Source organism: Echiichthys vipera (assembly GCF_963691815.1).
Source record: "Echiichthys vipera genome assembly, chromosome: 21".
Taxonomy (NCBI): domain Eukaryota; kingdom Metazoa; phylum Chordata; class Actinopteri; order Perciformes; family Trachinidae; genus Echiichthys; species Echiichthys vipera.
In genome coordinates, this window is record NC_139846.1 from 4,691,460 (window position 1) to 4,709,131 (window position 17,672).

The window sequence follows — 17,672 nt, forward strand, 5'->3', positions numbered from 1 at the left end:
GAAAATTAAGTGTTTGAAATTTCCTGGTCACTACTGACTGTTTGTTGAGTGGAGAATAGTGGTGAATGAAGAGGAACTTTTGGACACAGCAATTATCAGATGAACTGCTGTCAGATGAGCAGCATAACACTGACACACACGCACGCACGCACGCACGCACGCACACACGCACGCACGCACGCACGCACGCACGCACGCACACACACAAGCAGCTGGGACAGGGTGCAGCCTGTGCCATGTGAAACAGTCATTTACTGCCGCAGTCATTGACTCCTACACATGATTAATAGGCTAATTAAAGGCTTTATGTCTAATTAGTTTATGAGAGGTGCAGTCTGGACAGTAAACCCACCATGCAACATCTGTTCTGTAGGAGCACAAAAACTTTCTCTGATAACTGAGAGAAGGAAAAAGTCCTCAGTTCCTCGTGTCTGTGTCACTGACTAATTGCTGGATGTCGAAAGTTGTTATTAACAATATAATGTTTGTGCTCCATCAGTATCAGCTTTCCACACTGTGGAGCTGTCTATAGTTGGAGCCTGTGGTGAGTCATGTTAAGATGCTGCCCCCTGCTGGTGATCAGACTGCATTACAGAGTCAGAAAACCCCCATGCCAACTCATGTCAGTTGCTCTAGATTAATAAATTAAGATAAATGGGATTTTCTAATAACGGTTAATTAGCTTTACAGCCTATTCCAGCATGCATTGGGGGAAACACCCACCAAGTTATTTGAAATAGTGAAATAACAATCCTCCTGACTTTTATGTGCTTAGTTAGTGATGCATATTCAGCAATAGACTCATATTATAATGGGATGTACACGCAGCAGCTGAACAGCAGCCACATTGTTTTATTGTTATTGGAATTTTAATTGAAGTGGCAAACCGAATGATCCTTTTCACGAGCTCCATATTTACTTTGTCACCTCGCTTTAATTTTCCAACAATGTACAGATTGTGCAGCAGCTCATGAACGCAGCATCGTCAGGCAGCCAGCTCCTGTATGTGAGATTTCAGAGCTTCACAGCGGCCACCTGAACCCCCCTGTACTGCCAGAAAAATATGCTTGAAGTACTTTTTCTACATACAGCATATTAACTGTGCTGGTTTAGCGACATACACACCCAAATAAATAGAAAAACGTTCTGGATATAAATGAAAAGACAAGCAAAAACCCAAGTTTGATCTGAAAAAAAAAGACTTTCAGGGGATGATAGCCCTGTTTCTCTATTAACATCTAATAATACTGAACACAACTGTTTAGTTTAAATGATTTATACTTTGGTGACGAATGCATTAAGACCACCCCCACCAGTGGCATGATGTGACTTTTCCACTAGGTAGGGCTAAAGCTCTATAGGTAGCTCTGTGTATTTTAGCCCTTTTCTTGTGTTTTTAAGTCGGTATTTTGAGAGTATTTCTCATGTCACAGAAACCACTGAGATTGCTCTTATCATCGGCTCTCTGGAGCTTTGTGTGCTGGGTAAAGGTTGTTTGGTAAAGGCGGCAGTGGTGTCATAGCTTGGAGGTCCCCGGGGACTGCAGGTAGACAATAACCTTTTAATTGTTTTCACCGTGTGTTTGTTTGTGTGTGTGTGTGTGTGTCTGTCATTATGGTAAGATGTTGTACTGGAGACACCTTCTGTAATGAGGATTACCACAGAGGAGGTTTTGAGTATTTGGCCAGGTGTTTATGTGTCTGTCTGTTCGACTGGACAGATTTTGTCTCTGTAATGGTGTAGCAACCATGCAAGATAGAGTCAGGAAACATTACAGGAGTTTATATGTAGTTTGTATCAAAATGAAGGCCGCGTTTAATGATGGTGACATCTGAGGTTTATACACACACTTTGGTGTATTCCATGATCTGTTTGGACTATAAACTGAAGAATCACACAACTTGTAAATATTATTTATAGCTAAGCCAAATGTGTGATTTAGTTTCACCTTGTTGGCTCATTGGAAAGCAACAGGAGAGTTTAACAAAAACAAGGAGTGAAGTTGTGAAAACCATAAAAACAGCCAGGACGGTGTTTCCTCGTCTTCCTCACCTCACAGTGTTGTTGGCAGCGTCAGGATCCCTCGCCGACACCGTCTTCACCACCGTGCCGATCTTGGCGTCCTCTGACAGCTCTACGTAGTACCCCGGCGAGTCAAACTGTGGGGGCTCGTCCACGTCCTCCACGCTCACATGCACGATGGTGACATCCTTGAATGGCCCGCGGTGCCGGAGGGCAGAGTCCAGGTTGATGTTGGCGCCCTCCACCTTCAGAGTGTAACTAGGTTTGCTCTCAAAGTTCAGTGGCTGGAGGGGTAACGGACATAAAGATGGTTACTGACCTTTTACTGCACTTTGACTGCAGTTTTAAACACAAGTTGACAGAATTTTCAGTTATAGTTGCTTCAAGAAACACTTGAATTTGTGCCAGTTTGAGAGCGTCTCTCCTGGTCTGGTCCTATGTACAGTAGAAATGTCACCAGAGAAGGTAACATGCCAGGACAAACTGAAAAGGTATGCTAGGGAACAGCAGATGGGTGAAAAGATCAGTATAGGTGTCTATCAGAGTTTACCGTAAAAGACAGTAACTTCCGACAGTCACAGAAACATTGATGTGAAATGTTTTTGGCACCCGCCCTCTATTATCTTTATGACATGAAGTGAGCTTTCAACTGACATGCACATGCTCCAGAAGTCAGGTAACATAGTTTAACAGGCCTCAAACTCTGCTCAGGGAGTAGGTGAAACTTAATTACATAACAGATGCACTTATTTTAACCCAAACCACGAAAACTATTCAGCGAGTGAGCACAGAAGTTGAAACAGGCAGTTAAATGTAATGATGGTAATTAATGGCTAAAGGTAGTGACTAAACAGTTCAAGTGATTGGCTTCATATTATGAAGAAACAGAAAGAATAGTTAGCTGAAAGTAGTGGATAAAACATTTCAAACAATTCAGCTTCACTTCAAGCAGTAGGCTGAGCAAACCAACCTAAATACTGACGGTGCAATTGTATGAACCAAAATAAACAATATCGACTTTTATAAAATGAATAGTGTTTTGTTTGTCCTTCTAGAGGCAAATGGCAATTTTTTCAGAGGTAACTTTCTCCCTGTAAGACCATGCATCCATTCAGTTTTACAAACCTGGGCTTCTTTCATGAAATGTATCATAAGTCATAAGTTATATTCGTTAAACATACATATTTGCTGCCTCAAAGTGAGAGGATGAATAAAATGTTCTTTATCAGTGCGTCTGTGTACCCTTTTCACTGTGATGATGCCGAAAAGGTTGGTGGGGTCGGTGCTGATGTCAAAGGTGTCCCTTCCATCTCCATCGATGATGCTGTACTTCATCTGAGCGTTGACCCCGATGTCCCTGTCCTTCGCCCAGATACGACCCACCACTGAACCCACAGGAGCCGACTCTGGGATGCTCATCTGATACAGCCCTGAGGAAATAAAAACAAACAGGGTGATCCTTTTATAAATCCTCTAGAGGGAGCCAAACATCTTCCGTCATCAACTCCAAGGCTGCTCTCTCCTCTCAAAATCACATCTCAGACAGCTTAAAACAAATGGCTCCATAAACTCCTCGCAATTGGGTTATATACTGTCTCGTGGGTCGACTTCAATTTCATCTACCGTTTAACCTCAAAGAAGAGGTGACAGCTGCCCAATTTGTGGCGCTCCCCGCTGTCCAAAGTGAAATGCCTGCGCATTGTTCCTGACAGAGGGGAATCCCTGAAGCTCTTCACAACCGATCAAAGTTCCATCGAAGTGATGGCGCTAATTGGTGGGGGACTAGTGGTGGAAGTGGAAGTGAGCGGCGGGTGTTTGCTTTGTCTCAAAGTAAAGCCACCCGTCGGCTGGGAAGAGATGACCGCGGACAGCTAGACAACCCCTGACCTCAGGAGGACGCTAATGAGAGGAGCAGATAATCAAAGAGACAGCGTGGGGCGACTGGTGCCTGAGCAAGGGAGGGCAGGGAGGAGGCCAGGGGGTAAATGGCCAGGGACTGGTAGACAGAGGGAGAAGGGCAGAGGGCTGAACTGCTTAGATGCCCAAGAGAAATGAGGTGGATAGAAATGGAGACCTGGTTCTCATCCAGACAAAACAGTAAACGTGCACACATGGCTCACCCATGCTGCATGCGCTGGTTTTATCGCATGCACGCTGCACACACGGAGCATGATTTGCAGCTGAAACCAACAGTAGAGTATCCAAAAGTATCAGCGCTGAAACAAAACGCAGTGTTTTTGACATTTAAAGTGAACTTTAGAGTCATTTGAGAGCTTCGGCATTCTGCCTCAGGTAGGGTTTGATTTAACAATGCACCATGAGCTACATGGTGCAATATTAAATACAGGTTTCACTGTACACTCAAGATCAGTTTGAGAGGGTATGTTTTAACAAAAATGGGAAAAAAACAACCTGTTATTGTACAAAACTCTGTACTTAGGATATTGTTGGTTTAAAATGTGCAAATTTTTCTATAGACTCCCTTATAGAAACGGATACTGAGAACATTAAGAAAAATGAAAATAAATAGCTCAATAAACCTCATGTTTAGTACCAGTTGCTGAGTTTTCTAAAAAATAAATAGCTATATGACCGCTCTTCTAAAGCACCCAAAGCATAATGTTCTGCATTAAAATGTTCTGTAAAGTTTTTATATTGGGGCATATTGGAAAACATAAGCAGATACTGATATGTCTGCGATAGGCGCATAAAATCAGCAAACTGTTTTTTTTGGTCTGGCTCTAGTATCTGCATAATATAAAACAAAATAATGAAAAATATATATACATGAGAATGTCCTTATGGAGACCTAACATCTGATCTTTTTCCAACACTTCTGCTGGCTTTTTGTAAAACTATAAAATCAGCATCTCTTGCAAAAAGGCCCAAAATTCAGTGGTTTCAGCGACTCTAACATAAAGATTCACTGTTTTTTTCTGTTCTTCATCTTCGTCAATGAATATCTTTGAGCTGTGAACTGTTACTTAGACCATAGAAATGTTTTTGGACTGATCAGATTTAGAAAATGCAGAGATTAATCTTTCAGCTTTAGAATAATAAAATGTCATGACACAGTGCAGTCTTACACCCCTGGCTGCACTGTTTCTCTACTGTTGAGAGTTTTGAATTTTAGCTGCAAGAGCATCAGGAGGGATTAGAGAGGTGATGTGGGTTCAGGTAGAGCTGGGAGCAAAGTGAATCAGCAAGAAAAAAAAGGATGGTAAGACAGGAGTGCAGTTAGATGTCCGTCTCTTACTCTGGTCAAACATGGGCGGGTTGTCGTTGACATCGCTGAGTGTTATGTTGACAGTGGTGGTACCAGCGAGCCCCCCCAGCTGTCCGCCCATGTCCTTGGCCTGGATGACTACAGTGTAGTTTTCTCTTGTCTCCCGGTCCATGTCTGCCAGGGACACACGGACCACGCCTGAGGAGAGAGAGAGAGAGAGACAGGGTAAGAAAGGCCAAACAAAGGTCAGCTGGTGACACAGATTAGGGTCATGTGTCCCAGCGATGGTGTCCTGGAATGTCAGCGCTCTCAATGGACCGGACAAGAGCCCGCATGAGGGATTTATAATTAAACCTGTCGTTCTATTCTACTTTAAAGTAAAGATTTTTATCAGAGTTAAACTTGTTTCAAGCCCTACCAGACAATATGGTTTAAATGTGCCGCATTCTCAGGCTGCAAAAGAGAAAGTCATCTCAATCATTTTTTGGAATATTTTCTTTTCCATCTATAGCCAAGTCTCTTTAGTTTAAGATTTCCTGAATGTCATGTATTTTATCGCGTCATGTATTTTATCACACTTTTACCCAACAATGTACATTTTAAGAGTTATTAGGGCAACACTTCCTTTGATGTCAGCATTTCTGCAGGTAAAACCTTGAGTAAACCATGTTACTTACTTTATCAAAGTAAGTAACATGGTTTAACTTGTGCATATTTTCTATTGTTGTCCAAACTTAACCATCACATTTTGTCGTCTAAACTTAACGGCAGCTTCTAGAAGACTGAATAAGGTAGTACAGCAGAAGCACATGTACACTGTAGAAAAAAACCCTGTAAGCTATTATTGCAACTGTAGTGTTATTGCAATCGATGTAATCTGTACACTATTATCCACAGTGTATTATTACCAAACACATCCATACACAGACAGTTTTGCCGGATGCAGTAGAATCCCACCAAGGTCAAGTATAATTTTGTGCTGAGAAAGAAAAAGAGTGCATGTGTTGGTTTGAGCTATATGTGTTAAAGGTTTTACACTGTGTTTGCAGCAATAAAAGCCCCAGTGCTGGGCTTATAGCCCAGCCAGGGAGGTTGATTGATAGCTGTAGAGTTACTTGTGTTTCAGTGATGGATGAACCTACAGCAGCAGCGGGCTGACCGGCTGCTGATGGGCAGCGCAGCCGGAGAGGTTTGGCAACAGATTTCCATGCTGACAAACAAGGAAATGAGGCAGTGGAGGTAAAGAAAAAAAGAAGAAAAAACTAAATGGCCGGCGGCTCTGCTTTTTGGAATGTATTGAATTCATGGAAATGCTAATTTGAGTTATAAATGCTTTTACCATGTGCTCCAGTGCTGCAGTTACTTACTACACTTGAGGAGGTTTAGTTATTTACAAGTTTCTTATACTTTATTTTTTAAGCTACCATCTTGCGTGATTATTTTGACAAATTACACTACATGACCAAATGTAAGTGGACACCTAAACATTATATGAAGGTAAACATCTTATTTGAAAATCATAGACAGTATTTGGCTGCTCTAATAGCCTCCGCTCTTCTGGATTTAGTTCCTGCAGGGATTGGATCCCACGGTGCTATCATCGTGTGGTAATGCAGATCAAAGCCTGCTCTATAATTCTCCCATAGTCAAGATTCTCCTGTATTTCTCCCGATTTATGACACACTTTCATTTTATTTTCTATTAATGCAAAAAATATTAATTATTCTCTAAAATATGAACAAAGAGCAGAGCTGCCGCTCCACTGTGCGCATTTACACACGAGAAACTCAGCAACGTTACTTAATTTCCTCTGTCAAGTTTATAATTACAGTTTTTTGTTTTGCTGCAGACATGCCCCACAATATTTTGTGTCCTTATGTCCCCCAGACCCCTAAAATCCTCCCTACTTTTAAGGTCTCAAGGTGTGGAGAAGTAACATTTTGAGTTTAGCACAGTTTGAGTTTGAGTTATTGCAAATTGCAACAAAATAGTTTTCAATAATGTCGTAGCAACAACAGGAGCCATGCTGAGCTTCCCACATTCAGAGCCGGTTGGAATACACAGGGGCTTTTAGTGTGGACTGCTGAAATCAGATGGTAGTGCAATTATAGTGTGATTACAGTGTTAGAAACAAGGTAGGGAATTAGCAGTATCTCTTAGCAGTGTCGGTAGAAACGATGGTGACAGTCGGTGGGAGTTTATCGACTTTATCAGGTCATCTAACATCATTCATACTTATTACAAATTCATGTGGAGCTCATAAAATAGTTAAAGTGGCCAGTAATGTTTGAAATCCATCAGACACTACATGCAACGGATCAAAACGCTGGTTGCCGTGGTTACTGGATGTTTTTAGAAGGCAGTATGTGTGAAGTCGTACCAGTCTTGGCGTCCACTGAGAAGTAAGGCTGGCCCTCCAGGATGCTGTAGACCACACGAGCGCTGTTGCCATACGTGGGGTCATCGGCATCAGTAGCGGTCAGATGAATCACAGATGTTCCTGAGTGAACATGGAGGCGTGGAGGAGAAAGAAAGATACAGGTCATCTACTTTAATATCAATAAATTAATAGAAAGAAATAATTTGGGGTCTGATTTTTTTTCCCCCATCTGTGTCTGGAGCAGCTCCAGGAGTTAACTATGCTTATTTACTTCAAAGTTACCACAAAAAGTAGGTTCATGAATAGTGAATGAAGCATATGGAGTCAAGCCTGTAAGAACAAACAAGAACTCTGCAGGGCTGTTATGTACTCGGCTTTGTTCACCACGGCTGCAGTCGCTCCCTAAAAAAGAAATACTGCAGACATACGCAGGCCAGAGTTTCCGTCTGCCCCACTGACTGAAAAAAATAATGGTGAAGTGCCTCAAAAATGCATTCTCTTGCAGGGGGCAACTCCACTGGCTCCAAAAATAAGTGTTACTGTATAGAAGTCAATGAGAAAAGGAGCCTACTTCTCACTTGATTTATTACCTCAGTAAATATTTCCCTAATAAGTTTATGGTCTCCATCTCTCGTCTCAAATCTCCTGTAATACAGCATGATATTTATTTAGTAAACTATGGTCTCATTTATTGTATAAAGACCATAACACACATGTTACTGTGTACATTAAAATAGCTTTGAAGTTGGTTAAAGTCTCAGGATTTTAACCCTCTCACAGTGTGTTTTTACTTCATGAGAGTTGATTGTAATGCTTTGGTTGCCTAAAAGTTTTGATCAGTATTCGGTAGTTAGGTTAGGTTAGGTTTTTCATTGTCCCAAAGGGGATAATGGTTTTCACACAAGTCTTTTTTTTCATGGCAGCATACATTTACAGTTTTTCTCAATTGCTAAAACACTAAACCCTGTTGTCTGAACCAATTTCTCTGTTGCCTGAACACACTGATTGAATCAATCACTCTTTTGGCAAAACCATGAGCACTTTTCACCTGTTTAGACACAACTTACCAACACATTTTCATTGTGATTCACATGTGCTGCATAATGGTGAGCACAGGTGGCAAAAGTCAAACACAATTAAAGCACAGTTGTCACTACTTGAACACAACAACTCAAAATTGATAACAGTTGTGGGTAATGATGTGAGGGATTATATAAAGCCAGTTCAGAGAGCACTGATTTGAGAGGCACTACAATGGATAGAAATCTAAGAGGAAGAGAGGCGGTCAAGGTGGTCAAGGTGGTCAAGGTGATCAGCGAAGACAAAGAACAGTAATATCTGATGAAATCAGAGCTACTGTGATTGACCATGTTCTTGTCCATGGTATGAGCATGAGGGAGGCCGGACAAAGTGTACAACCAAACATCGCTAGATTTACTGTGTCCACCATAATCTGAAGATTTAGAGAAGAGAACAGGTCTTTTTTGAAATTATAGTACAGTATGTAAATGTTGAGAGCAAATTACTGTATGGCATATTACAGTATATACTGTACCACAGTATACTGTAAGTAAATATATGTTTCAGTACATCACTGTGCCAATGTACTGTAGTATTGTAATGGAGCGTTAGTCTAAATGTCTGTAGTATTCCATGTATATTTTTTGTAACTGCATGTTCTCTTTTTGTAGAATTAAAAGACTGTCACATGGGGGTGTGAGGACAGGTATGTTCTCCCCTAATTGTTGATATGGTCCGTGAGGACAATGCCGAACTGTACACAAGTGGCAAATGCATACGGTTTCTGTTTGTTTTGAACAAATAATATGTGTACTGTAAATGCAAAAGATCTTTGTTTTTTGTACTGTACAAGTGCTACATGTTAATGCACAAGATTTCTGTTTTTTGTCTTTGTGTAAAGTGCTAAATGCAAGTTTTTTTGTTTTGCAACATGCATTCAGCTTCATGTCCTGAGCGTTGTGTTTTCTATTTTTCTATGTAGTGTTTAGTGGCTGCTCAGTAGTGTTTTTAATTTTGATTGACTTGGGGCATGATTTGACAACAAAGTTCAGTTTTGGGCACAGATTGAACTGTTTTGAGGTGAAAGTTTGGTTTTGCAAGAAGAGTCTGAGGTTTTGTGAACGTAGCTTGAAAATTGGGGTTTGTGTTTACAGTTTAGAGAAAAGGAGAGAAGCTTTCAAGAAATGTGTCTTAGAAATCGAGAAAAACTGTAAAAAGGCACAACACATGGACATCATATACAGATAACACACCCTCTCCCGACAATTAACAAATAGACCCTCTTCACACATATCCCCAGAACAACATGTAGACATACATGTCAATACATATTCTTGTTTAGCATTGTGATGGCTGAGGGGACACACTTCTTTTAAAATGGGCTTTCCTTCAGTCTAACACCCTGTATCTGCGGCCAGATGGGAGGAGAGTGAAGTGTGGGTTCAGGGGGTGGTCAGGGCTGCTGACTATGCATATACTGTGGGTATGGTTGCAAGTTAGTTTGTTTCTGTGAGTCTGGGAGTGGGGAGGTTGATTATCTTGGCTGCTGTGTGTGAGATTTGGAGGAGTCTGCTGGTGATAGTATGTGAGGATAGGTTGGATGATGCTTTTGTAGTTAGTAAGAGTAGTAGGGGGGCCATAGACAGTGATTTCAGTTTACGTATGATGTAGTCTTTGATGTGCATGTTTGTGTGTGGTGATGACATGTTACTTTTCACCCTTTCTTACCTATTTTGGACATTTCTGGCACAGACGCCTGGTAGGGGCCATCCAGAAACCTCGGCTCGTTGTCGTTGATGTCCTGGATCTTTACAATGAACTCGGACTCGGGCTCCAGAGGCCTGTCCGTCAGGCGGTTTCGAGCCTGGGCGCGAAGGGCATACTGGGCCTTCACCTCCCGGTCCAGCCTCTGGATGGCGTGGATGTCCCCTGTGCTGTCGTCGATAGTGAAGGTGGTGCCTGCACCTTCGCCCGATAGGATGTACTTAATGGAGCCGTCACCTTTATCCATGTCTGAGTGGAGCTGTGGAGATGTTCACAGAAATGTCATTCATGTATTCCACAATGCAAATTCCCAAAGAGAAGACTTTATGTTATTTAAGCGACATCTCAAGGGTTTGGAAAGTAACATGGGATAACTCCAACTGTTCAAATCTGTGCCCAAACTCCTCCATGCATAGGGATCCGTCTCAAAAATCATGACTACATCAACAAAGCACAAGTGTAGCAGTAATCACAAAATTGAAACAACAGGAATATAACACATATGGTGCAGTCCAAAATGTATTATTACAGTGACATGCTTTTGAGAACATTTAATTGGGTCGCATCCCCTAATTTTAGAACAATGCAGCAGCACAGTGATCCGGAACATACAGATAAGACAACCAGGAGAAAGTTCTTGTCTGTCCAAGTCAATAACATGATCTGAATCCAACTGAACATGTGAGGTGGGTTGTGATACAGGCCTGGTATAGAGCATAATACAAAGATAATTTCTGGGCCATTCTACTGACTCGGTGCCTTTCCCGTCCCCAGGACATTTCATGCATAAATAAGCATGAAGTGTATCTGTATAATACATTATATTATCAAGCAAAGTGTCCTTCACCTTGTCCTAATTGCAATTTGAAGATACATCATGTAAAACCCTAATAATAAGCCAGAACACTGAAAGAGCTTCAATTCACCATGAAATATAATAAGTGTCCTTCAGAAATCTTTATTTTTTTTCCCAGTTTAGGCTTTTTTTCCCCCTAATTCATAATATGTTAGTTAAATGACACATTTTAGTTGGGTCCCCAGGTTTTCACATGGTCCTGTTACCCTTCCCCCTCTAAAACTTTAACATTTTACAAGTCCAATGATCAACAGGAAGTAGCATTTGAAACCATATACTTTTTTATGTCCTGTTACCTACCTGCCTTTGTTTCTTAGATGTTATGTTTTTTTTTTTAATTAGATCATTTTGGTAAACCAATTTTTGGTTGTAGCATCCAAATGTGAGGATGCTGTTTTTCCTCTAGTATATATACTTTTAAATTGAATATCTTTGGGGTTTTGGACAGTTGGTTGGGAATTTTGAAAAAATCTACATGGCGGGTTAATCGATTGTGGAAATAATTGATATTAATGATAACTTTATACTTAACTGTCTAATTACTTTCTCATGGTTCCCACTTTTATTAAGAAATAATTTTTCAGGAGTTTTTCTTTAAAATACAGGACTCGCACTTGCTCACAAACGATCATAATTTACTGGTAGGTCTCGTATAGACACATTTAACCTGCTCAAGGCTCACGAAAACATGGACTTAGTGTTGAAAAGCTTGCTGCAAGTCCATTCTTTTCAGCAGATTGATTGACATGGGAGGACAAATGAAAGGGAGTGTGTTCTCCAATACATTCTACCTATCCTACCAATAAGTCCAGTTTCAAACAAAATACACATCTGATTATTTCAGACGCGAAAAATGTAATTCTGTTTCTTCTGTCAAGTTTATAACTACAGTTTTTAGTTTTGCTGCATGTCCCGCAAAATTGGCTGCAGTGACTTTACTGGATGCATGGAAATGTTTACTGCGTGCAGCACATGTGGGAACCCTGTTTCTGTACTCTAAAGTTGGGGAACTATGTATAAAATCGGCTACAACGAAAGTAAATAATAATGTGAGTATAGCTCTGTAAATTTAAATCCACTCCAAAACTTAATTGACCCCCTTTCATACACCATTCAACCAAGTCCCATGAAAATTGGGTAGTAGTGTAGTGTTTCTGCAATCCTGCTGACAAACAGACAAAAAAACAAGTTTTCACACATCAAAATGTGTCACAGTCCTATGTGCATTTAACTTGCTAAAATCCTTTCAATCAATGTAACATAATGTTTCCCTTTTCAATCTATGCCTGACAGCCTTGTCAACATATTGATTCCTTACTGAACCAGTGGGGAGCTGAACTCTAGACCTCCGCAGGGGAAGTGTGTGGTACCTTAATGCTGTAGCTGTAAGCAGACATGTAATCACAGCTTATAGCCTGTTTGTTGCCATGGGCCCTGCAGTGCAATCAGGAGCCTTTTGTGGCCTGTAAGTGTAAATGCCAGCCTGTTGATGTGCAATCACTCCTCACTTTGTACTTAAAGGGTCTCTGCGTATGAGTACTTACTGCCATCACACTGGCAATGTGGAATTAAAGGCCCCCATTGATATCTTGTCTGGTATATAATCAACAGGTGAGTGTGCGGCACTGACAAAAAAAACCCTGCTAACTCTAAAAAACACTTTTTCAAGTTGCCCGCTTTGGCTTTCTTGCCATCTGGGGGCAGTGAGTGACCTAGCAGAGGGTGTCAAACTGCTAAGGTTCTCAGCTACGTCGCTCATTGTTGTTGCTCTGGTGATAGTTGAACAACAATCTTCACAATACCTATCATTCCCTCTGAGCAGCCAGACAATACAGCTTTCTCCTATCTTTTTTGGACAACGCGCCCACCTGCACACTCTCCTGGAAAGTGCCATGCAGCCGAGCTCGGCCCAGAATATATTTTTTTAATCAACGCCCCATTGTTGGGCTTCGGCCTCGTGTCTCACGATGATATATCTCAGGTTGGTACCTTCCCTCATCCACCTTCTCCTGCACTGATCCTTGTTCTGCACTCAAATCTATGAAAAGAGTTTGACACTACAGGCTATCAATTACCTGCACCATCTCTGCCCGGGCCCGGAGCCCAAACCTCCGATATCCTCACGGCTCTGAATACTAAGCTCCCTTCAACAGAGGAGTGGCAAGGTGGGCTGAGCCGAGGGGACAAAAGGACTTACAGTACACATTTCTCTTGCTTTATCATATCCTACAATGCCTTTCTGCCTGACGTGGTTCTCTTGGGAAGCAGCCCAGCTTGTCGAAATCACTTGTTTAATTCATCTTGAAAAGATTAGGGTGGGTGGCTTGAAAAGAATCAGTGAAGAAACGGTAAACAGGAAAGAAGATGATGGAAGTGAATATGCTACAGCAACTGTAAGCAGATACAGTACTTTATCCTCTCAGGACTCGTTACTTTCCTATCTGATCGAAGCACATGACTTCTTGGAATCTGTCTTTTTCACCGGTATTCCCGAGCGGGGAATGGAGAAGTTATTCCAGAACTCCAATTAGGCAGGTTAGCATCACTTCCAAAGGGACATTTCGAAGGATGAGCGATGCAGGGTTTTTGAAAAAGTCAAAGAGAAATACTGAGGCAACCGCAAATTCAATCAAAATCCTGGAATCTGTTTGTAAATCATGGCAGGAATTTCGGAAAGAAAAGTAATTTAAAGCCTCCACATACTAACACATGCACTTGGAGATCTAACATCCCTGTTCTGAAAAACATGCTCTGCAGGAAACGTTTTATTCAGTGCCATTTTCAATTTATAGGAATTCACAATTTACATGCATACTGTAAAAACCTGTTGGGTGCTATAAAATAATACAAAATATGAAGAATTGATGTTTGACATAGTATATTAGACATCTAATGTAACCTAGGATGAATCTGCAAGCTTTTTTTTTCATTTGCTCCGGCCTCTCTCCTATTCAGATAGATTTCCAGTCGACCAGGTCCTGGGCAAGCCAATCACAACCATTTTACCTCATGCAGGCTGTTCTCATTAACTGTTTGTACATATAACTATGAAAAATAATACGCTGTAATTTGTTAGCAATCTACATATTCATTACTGTAGAAATGATGTCCAGTGCAAAAGAGGAGATCAGGTGACGTAGCGTAAGGGAGTTCAAATCCATCAATCTGGATGTATCAGGAGAACCTGGTACAGCGTTTGAGACACTACCGTGTCTGAAAATTCCTGATATGATCGACATTACTTCCATCATACTTCCTCACTGTGAAAGTTCTTTCGTCATGTAAGTCAATGGGAAAAAGTATTTTGGGCCCAAAGCTATCACGTGACCCATTCCATTCAACCGGTTTACAACTTCTACCATGCTCATGAAACTCGAAAACTGAAATTAGGAAGCGCTGATCCAATATGAATCAAGAATATGTAACTGTATTGGCTCTACTCCTTGCCCAAAATGCTTTCAGAAAAATCCTTTTAGTGTACTGTTTTTCTGTAATTTGGCAAAGTTTGTGACCTGGCCACCACTTTTTGTCTGCCTAAATTTGAGCATTCAGGGACTCAACTGCGTAGCTCACGTTACGTCAAATGTCAAATGCATCTTGGCAATAAAAAAAATAAAGGATCCAGACTTAAATGCATTTAAAATTAACTTGGTGATACCAAGGCTAATTAAATTCAGAAAGAAGAAATAAATCAGATTTTTTAGTAAAGTAATATATCATTTGGCTAAAAAACAGGTTCATCCATAAAGTTAAGTACCTTTCTGTTTCACCAATGCTGGAATGTGCTGCTGACAATATTTCTTCTGTATTTTACTTTGAACACCTAAAGTTTATCTGAAGCTAGAGAACCATGGACATCTACTGTTAGTCACATGTAGTGACAACAGCTACTGGGATCATTAAAAAGAAGTAACACTTTTTAAAAGTAATTATTATGAATTTATTTTCCACTCCTTGTAATAATGACAAAGTGAAGGGGTATTTTGTTTCATAAGGAGGGCTGTTTTTGCAGCGGTGCTCTCTGGCTCAAATAGGACTTAAAAAGCTAGTGATGTAATGGCAATTTTCATTTCAGTTTGCAAGATTGTTGTTCTACTTGCTGATGATGACTGGCCTTATAACTATCGATCAAAATGTTCAGTTCACTTTGGCGACTGAGTGATCAAAGTGCTCCTTTGTGAGTATCCCTCGTATGCTCTTTTCAGAGCATGTCAGTTGTGTTGCAGACGTGCCATCCACTTCCGTGGAACAGTGCGGCCGACTGAGTGAAGCCTCGGTTCGAGTCAATTAACTCAATCACAGCTGTCTGGCTCTGGTTCAAAGTGGACAGAGGAGAGGCTTAGTATGGACGCAGTGCATCCAGGGATTACTTTTTTTTTTCTGCAGTGGTTGAAGTTTCCCCACTGCTCACCCATGATCTTCTCTTTTGCATTCATGCGCTCAAGCAGCTGATGACCTGCAGGCTCCTGAGCTCCCCCATAGTTCTGTTAGTTTGACCTGTTTGAAAGTTACGGGTAGAAACCTCTTTGAAACACCTACACTGTGACACCCTTGTGTACACTAGGGGGAAAGGTCATGCAGAAAAGCTTCTCCCCTACCAGGCAAGAAACCTATACGCTTTGCATTTCTACAGGTTATACTTCGGCATATATGTGTGTGCATGCTCACACAGTATAGCATGTAGGCAACACTGACCTTTCCAATATAAAGTGGTTCCAATCCGGTGTACTCCTCCAGGACAAAGAACTGGTTCCACACCCAGCCTCTCTTCACCCTCTGGAGCAGTGCTGAGCTGCCTGTGTTTTCCTTACCCAGAAGGCTGTGAGGCAGAAGGGTCAAAAAGCAGAGGATCGCAGGGAGCAAGGTGCTGGCAACTCCTGGACGAAGCAATCTGTATCCCATTGTTAAGCACAGAAGGGTATTTGAAAAGACTTTTCCTCTTTTTCTTCACAAGTGCAGTTGTTCTCTCTTGGCTGCTGTTGCCGTCCTGCAAGACAAAAAAAGAAGACAGATTAGTCTCACATGTTATGTATTTTGGGACGTCATCCTTTTGTTGTATACTCAGCAGCAGTCTGTTTTGCACTGTGGGATACCTGTGGATGACACGTATTTGCAGTCTTTTTCTCCTTCTCCCAGATTAGCTCTATACGACTGAGTTTTTGTTGAGTTTATAATGAGCCTTATCACAGCTGAATGGAAGGGCTCCTCTTAGGCTGCCGGTGAGGCCGCATGGAGAAGGAGGAGGAGAGAAGGTAACAGGGGGGGAAGAAGATGACGGGGACAAAACATTCTTGTCATGCTGCCACTCACTATTACAGGCCCCCTCATTACTGGAGTTATCTAACTAAAATGGAAGGACTGTCTGTCTGTCCTTTCGATTTTCTTTGACAACCGTTCATCCAATTGGCTTCACACCGAACAGGGAGGATCCAAGGAAGTGTGATGTCAAGTACAAGCTCTTGAGATCTACAGGACATATTTATTAGTCGTGCATTATGCAAACTGTGTAGTGTATTGACAGAGAGAGACCCTTTTTAACAGTTACACCACAGAATGGCATGCTGGGTAGATTTACAGAAAGGAAGAGACCAGAACTGTAGGAATGAAAGCTTTTGTTCCCAGAGGTAGTCTGGACCCAAAGAGCTAGCTGTTAGTAAATGACACGTATGGAGTGCTGCAGGGATGACATATTTTTGTAGGCCACCCGGGAAGTTAGCATCGCCCTGGTCCCTTCAACAACATGTTTGGGATTATTGCAGAAAATAAGCTCTGAGGTGAACAAAAGTTTATGATACACACGTTTTGTTCAGCAAGACAATCTCCATAAATGAACGCCACTTTTATGATTTCTTTTTTTTAAATGTAAATGCTAACCATGAAGGAGCTACATCACCCACTGGCTTCCAACTGATTTCTCTTGTATGGCGTGATGATGTTTGCGTTCTCATTTGGCCACCAGTTAGCAACCGCCTTAGGGTATCTATTGACAGTTTTAACTCATGGAACAACATTTTAAAATATCTTAACCCTTTGTTAACACCGGAAGTGCAAAAATGCTTTTAGGCTTCAGGACTCATTCCTGCAGTGCTTTCACGCATCAGTGTTGCAGCAGCCCGTTCCCAAAAGACACTTTGGTAGTAAATATAAAGAAGACGACTGATGATCGGATGTATGTAAGTGCAACGTCCCCAGTGAGGCAATTAGCTTAGGTTAGATTATGAGTTGTGGTGGTTTGTGATGTTGGGAGCCAGGAATCTAGCCTCCACCATTAGATAAGTTGTTAATTAGTGAGCTTCCGGGGTGTTGATAGGCATATTTTTATACTTTTGAGGTAGCTGTTTCCACCTGCTTCCAGCATTTATGTCAAGCTAGGCTAACAACCTTAAGCCTCATGCTTAACACAC

The 17,672-nt window shown here is 41.4% G+C and overlaps 1 protein-coding gene across 1 annotated transcript in view; it reads right to left on the reverse strand.

Moving 5' to 3' along the window:
* Window positions 1–17,672, reverse strand: part of LOC310963440 (cadherin-20-like) — a 94,039-nt gene that overhangs the window by 18,195 nt on the left and 58,172 nt on the right. The window contains exons 2-7 of the mRNA XM_083936285.1: window positions 15,964–16,255; window positions 10,377–10,671; window positions 7,629–7,748; window positions 5,279–5,446; window positions 3,265–3,452; window positions 2,053–2,306 (exon numbers count right to left, since the gene is read on the reverse strand). Of these exons, the coding sequence (XP_083792411.1) occupies window positions 2,053–2,306; window positions 3,265–3,452; window positions 5,279–5,446; window positions 7,629–7,748; window positions 10,377–10,671; window positions 15,964–16,170 (1,232 nt within the window). The 5' untranslated portion in view covers window positions 16,171–16,255. The remainder of the gene's footprint in view (window positions 1–2,052; window positions 2,307–3,264; window positions 3,453–5,278; window positions 5,447–7,628; window positions 7,749–10,376; window positions 10,672–15,963; window positions 16,256–17,672) is intronic.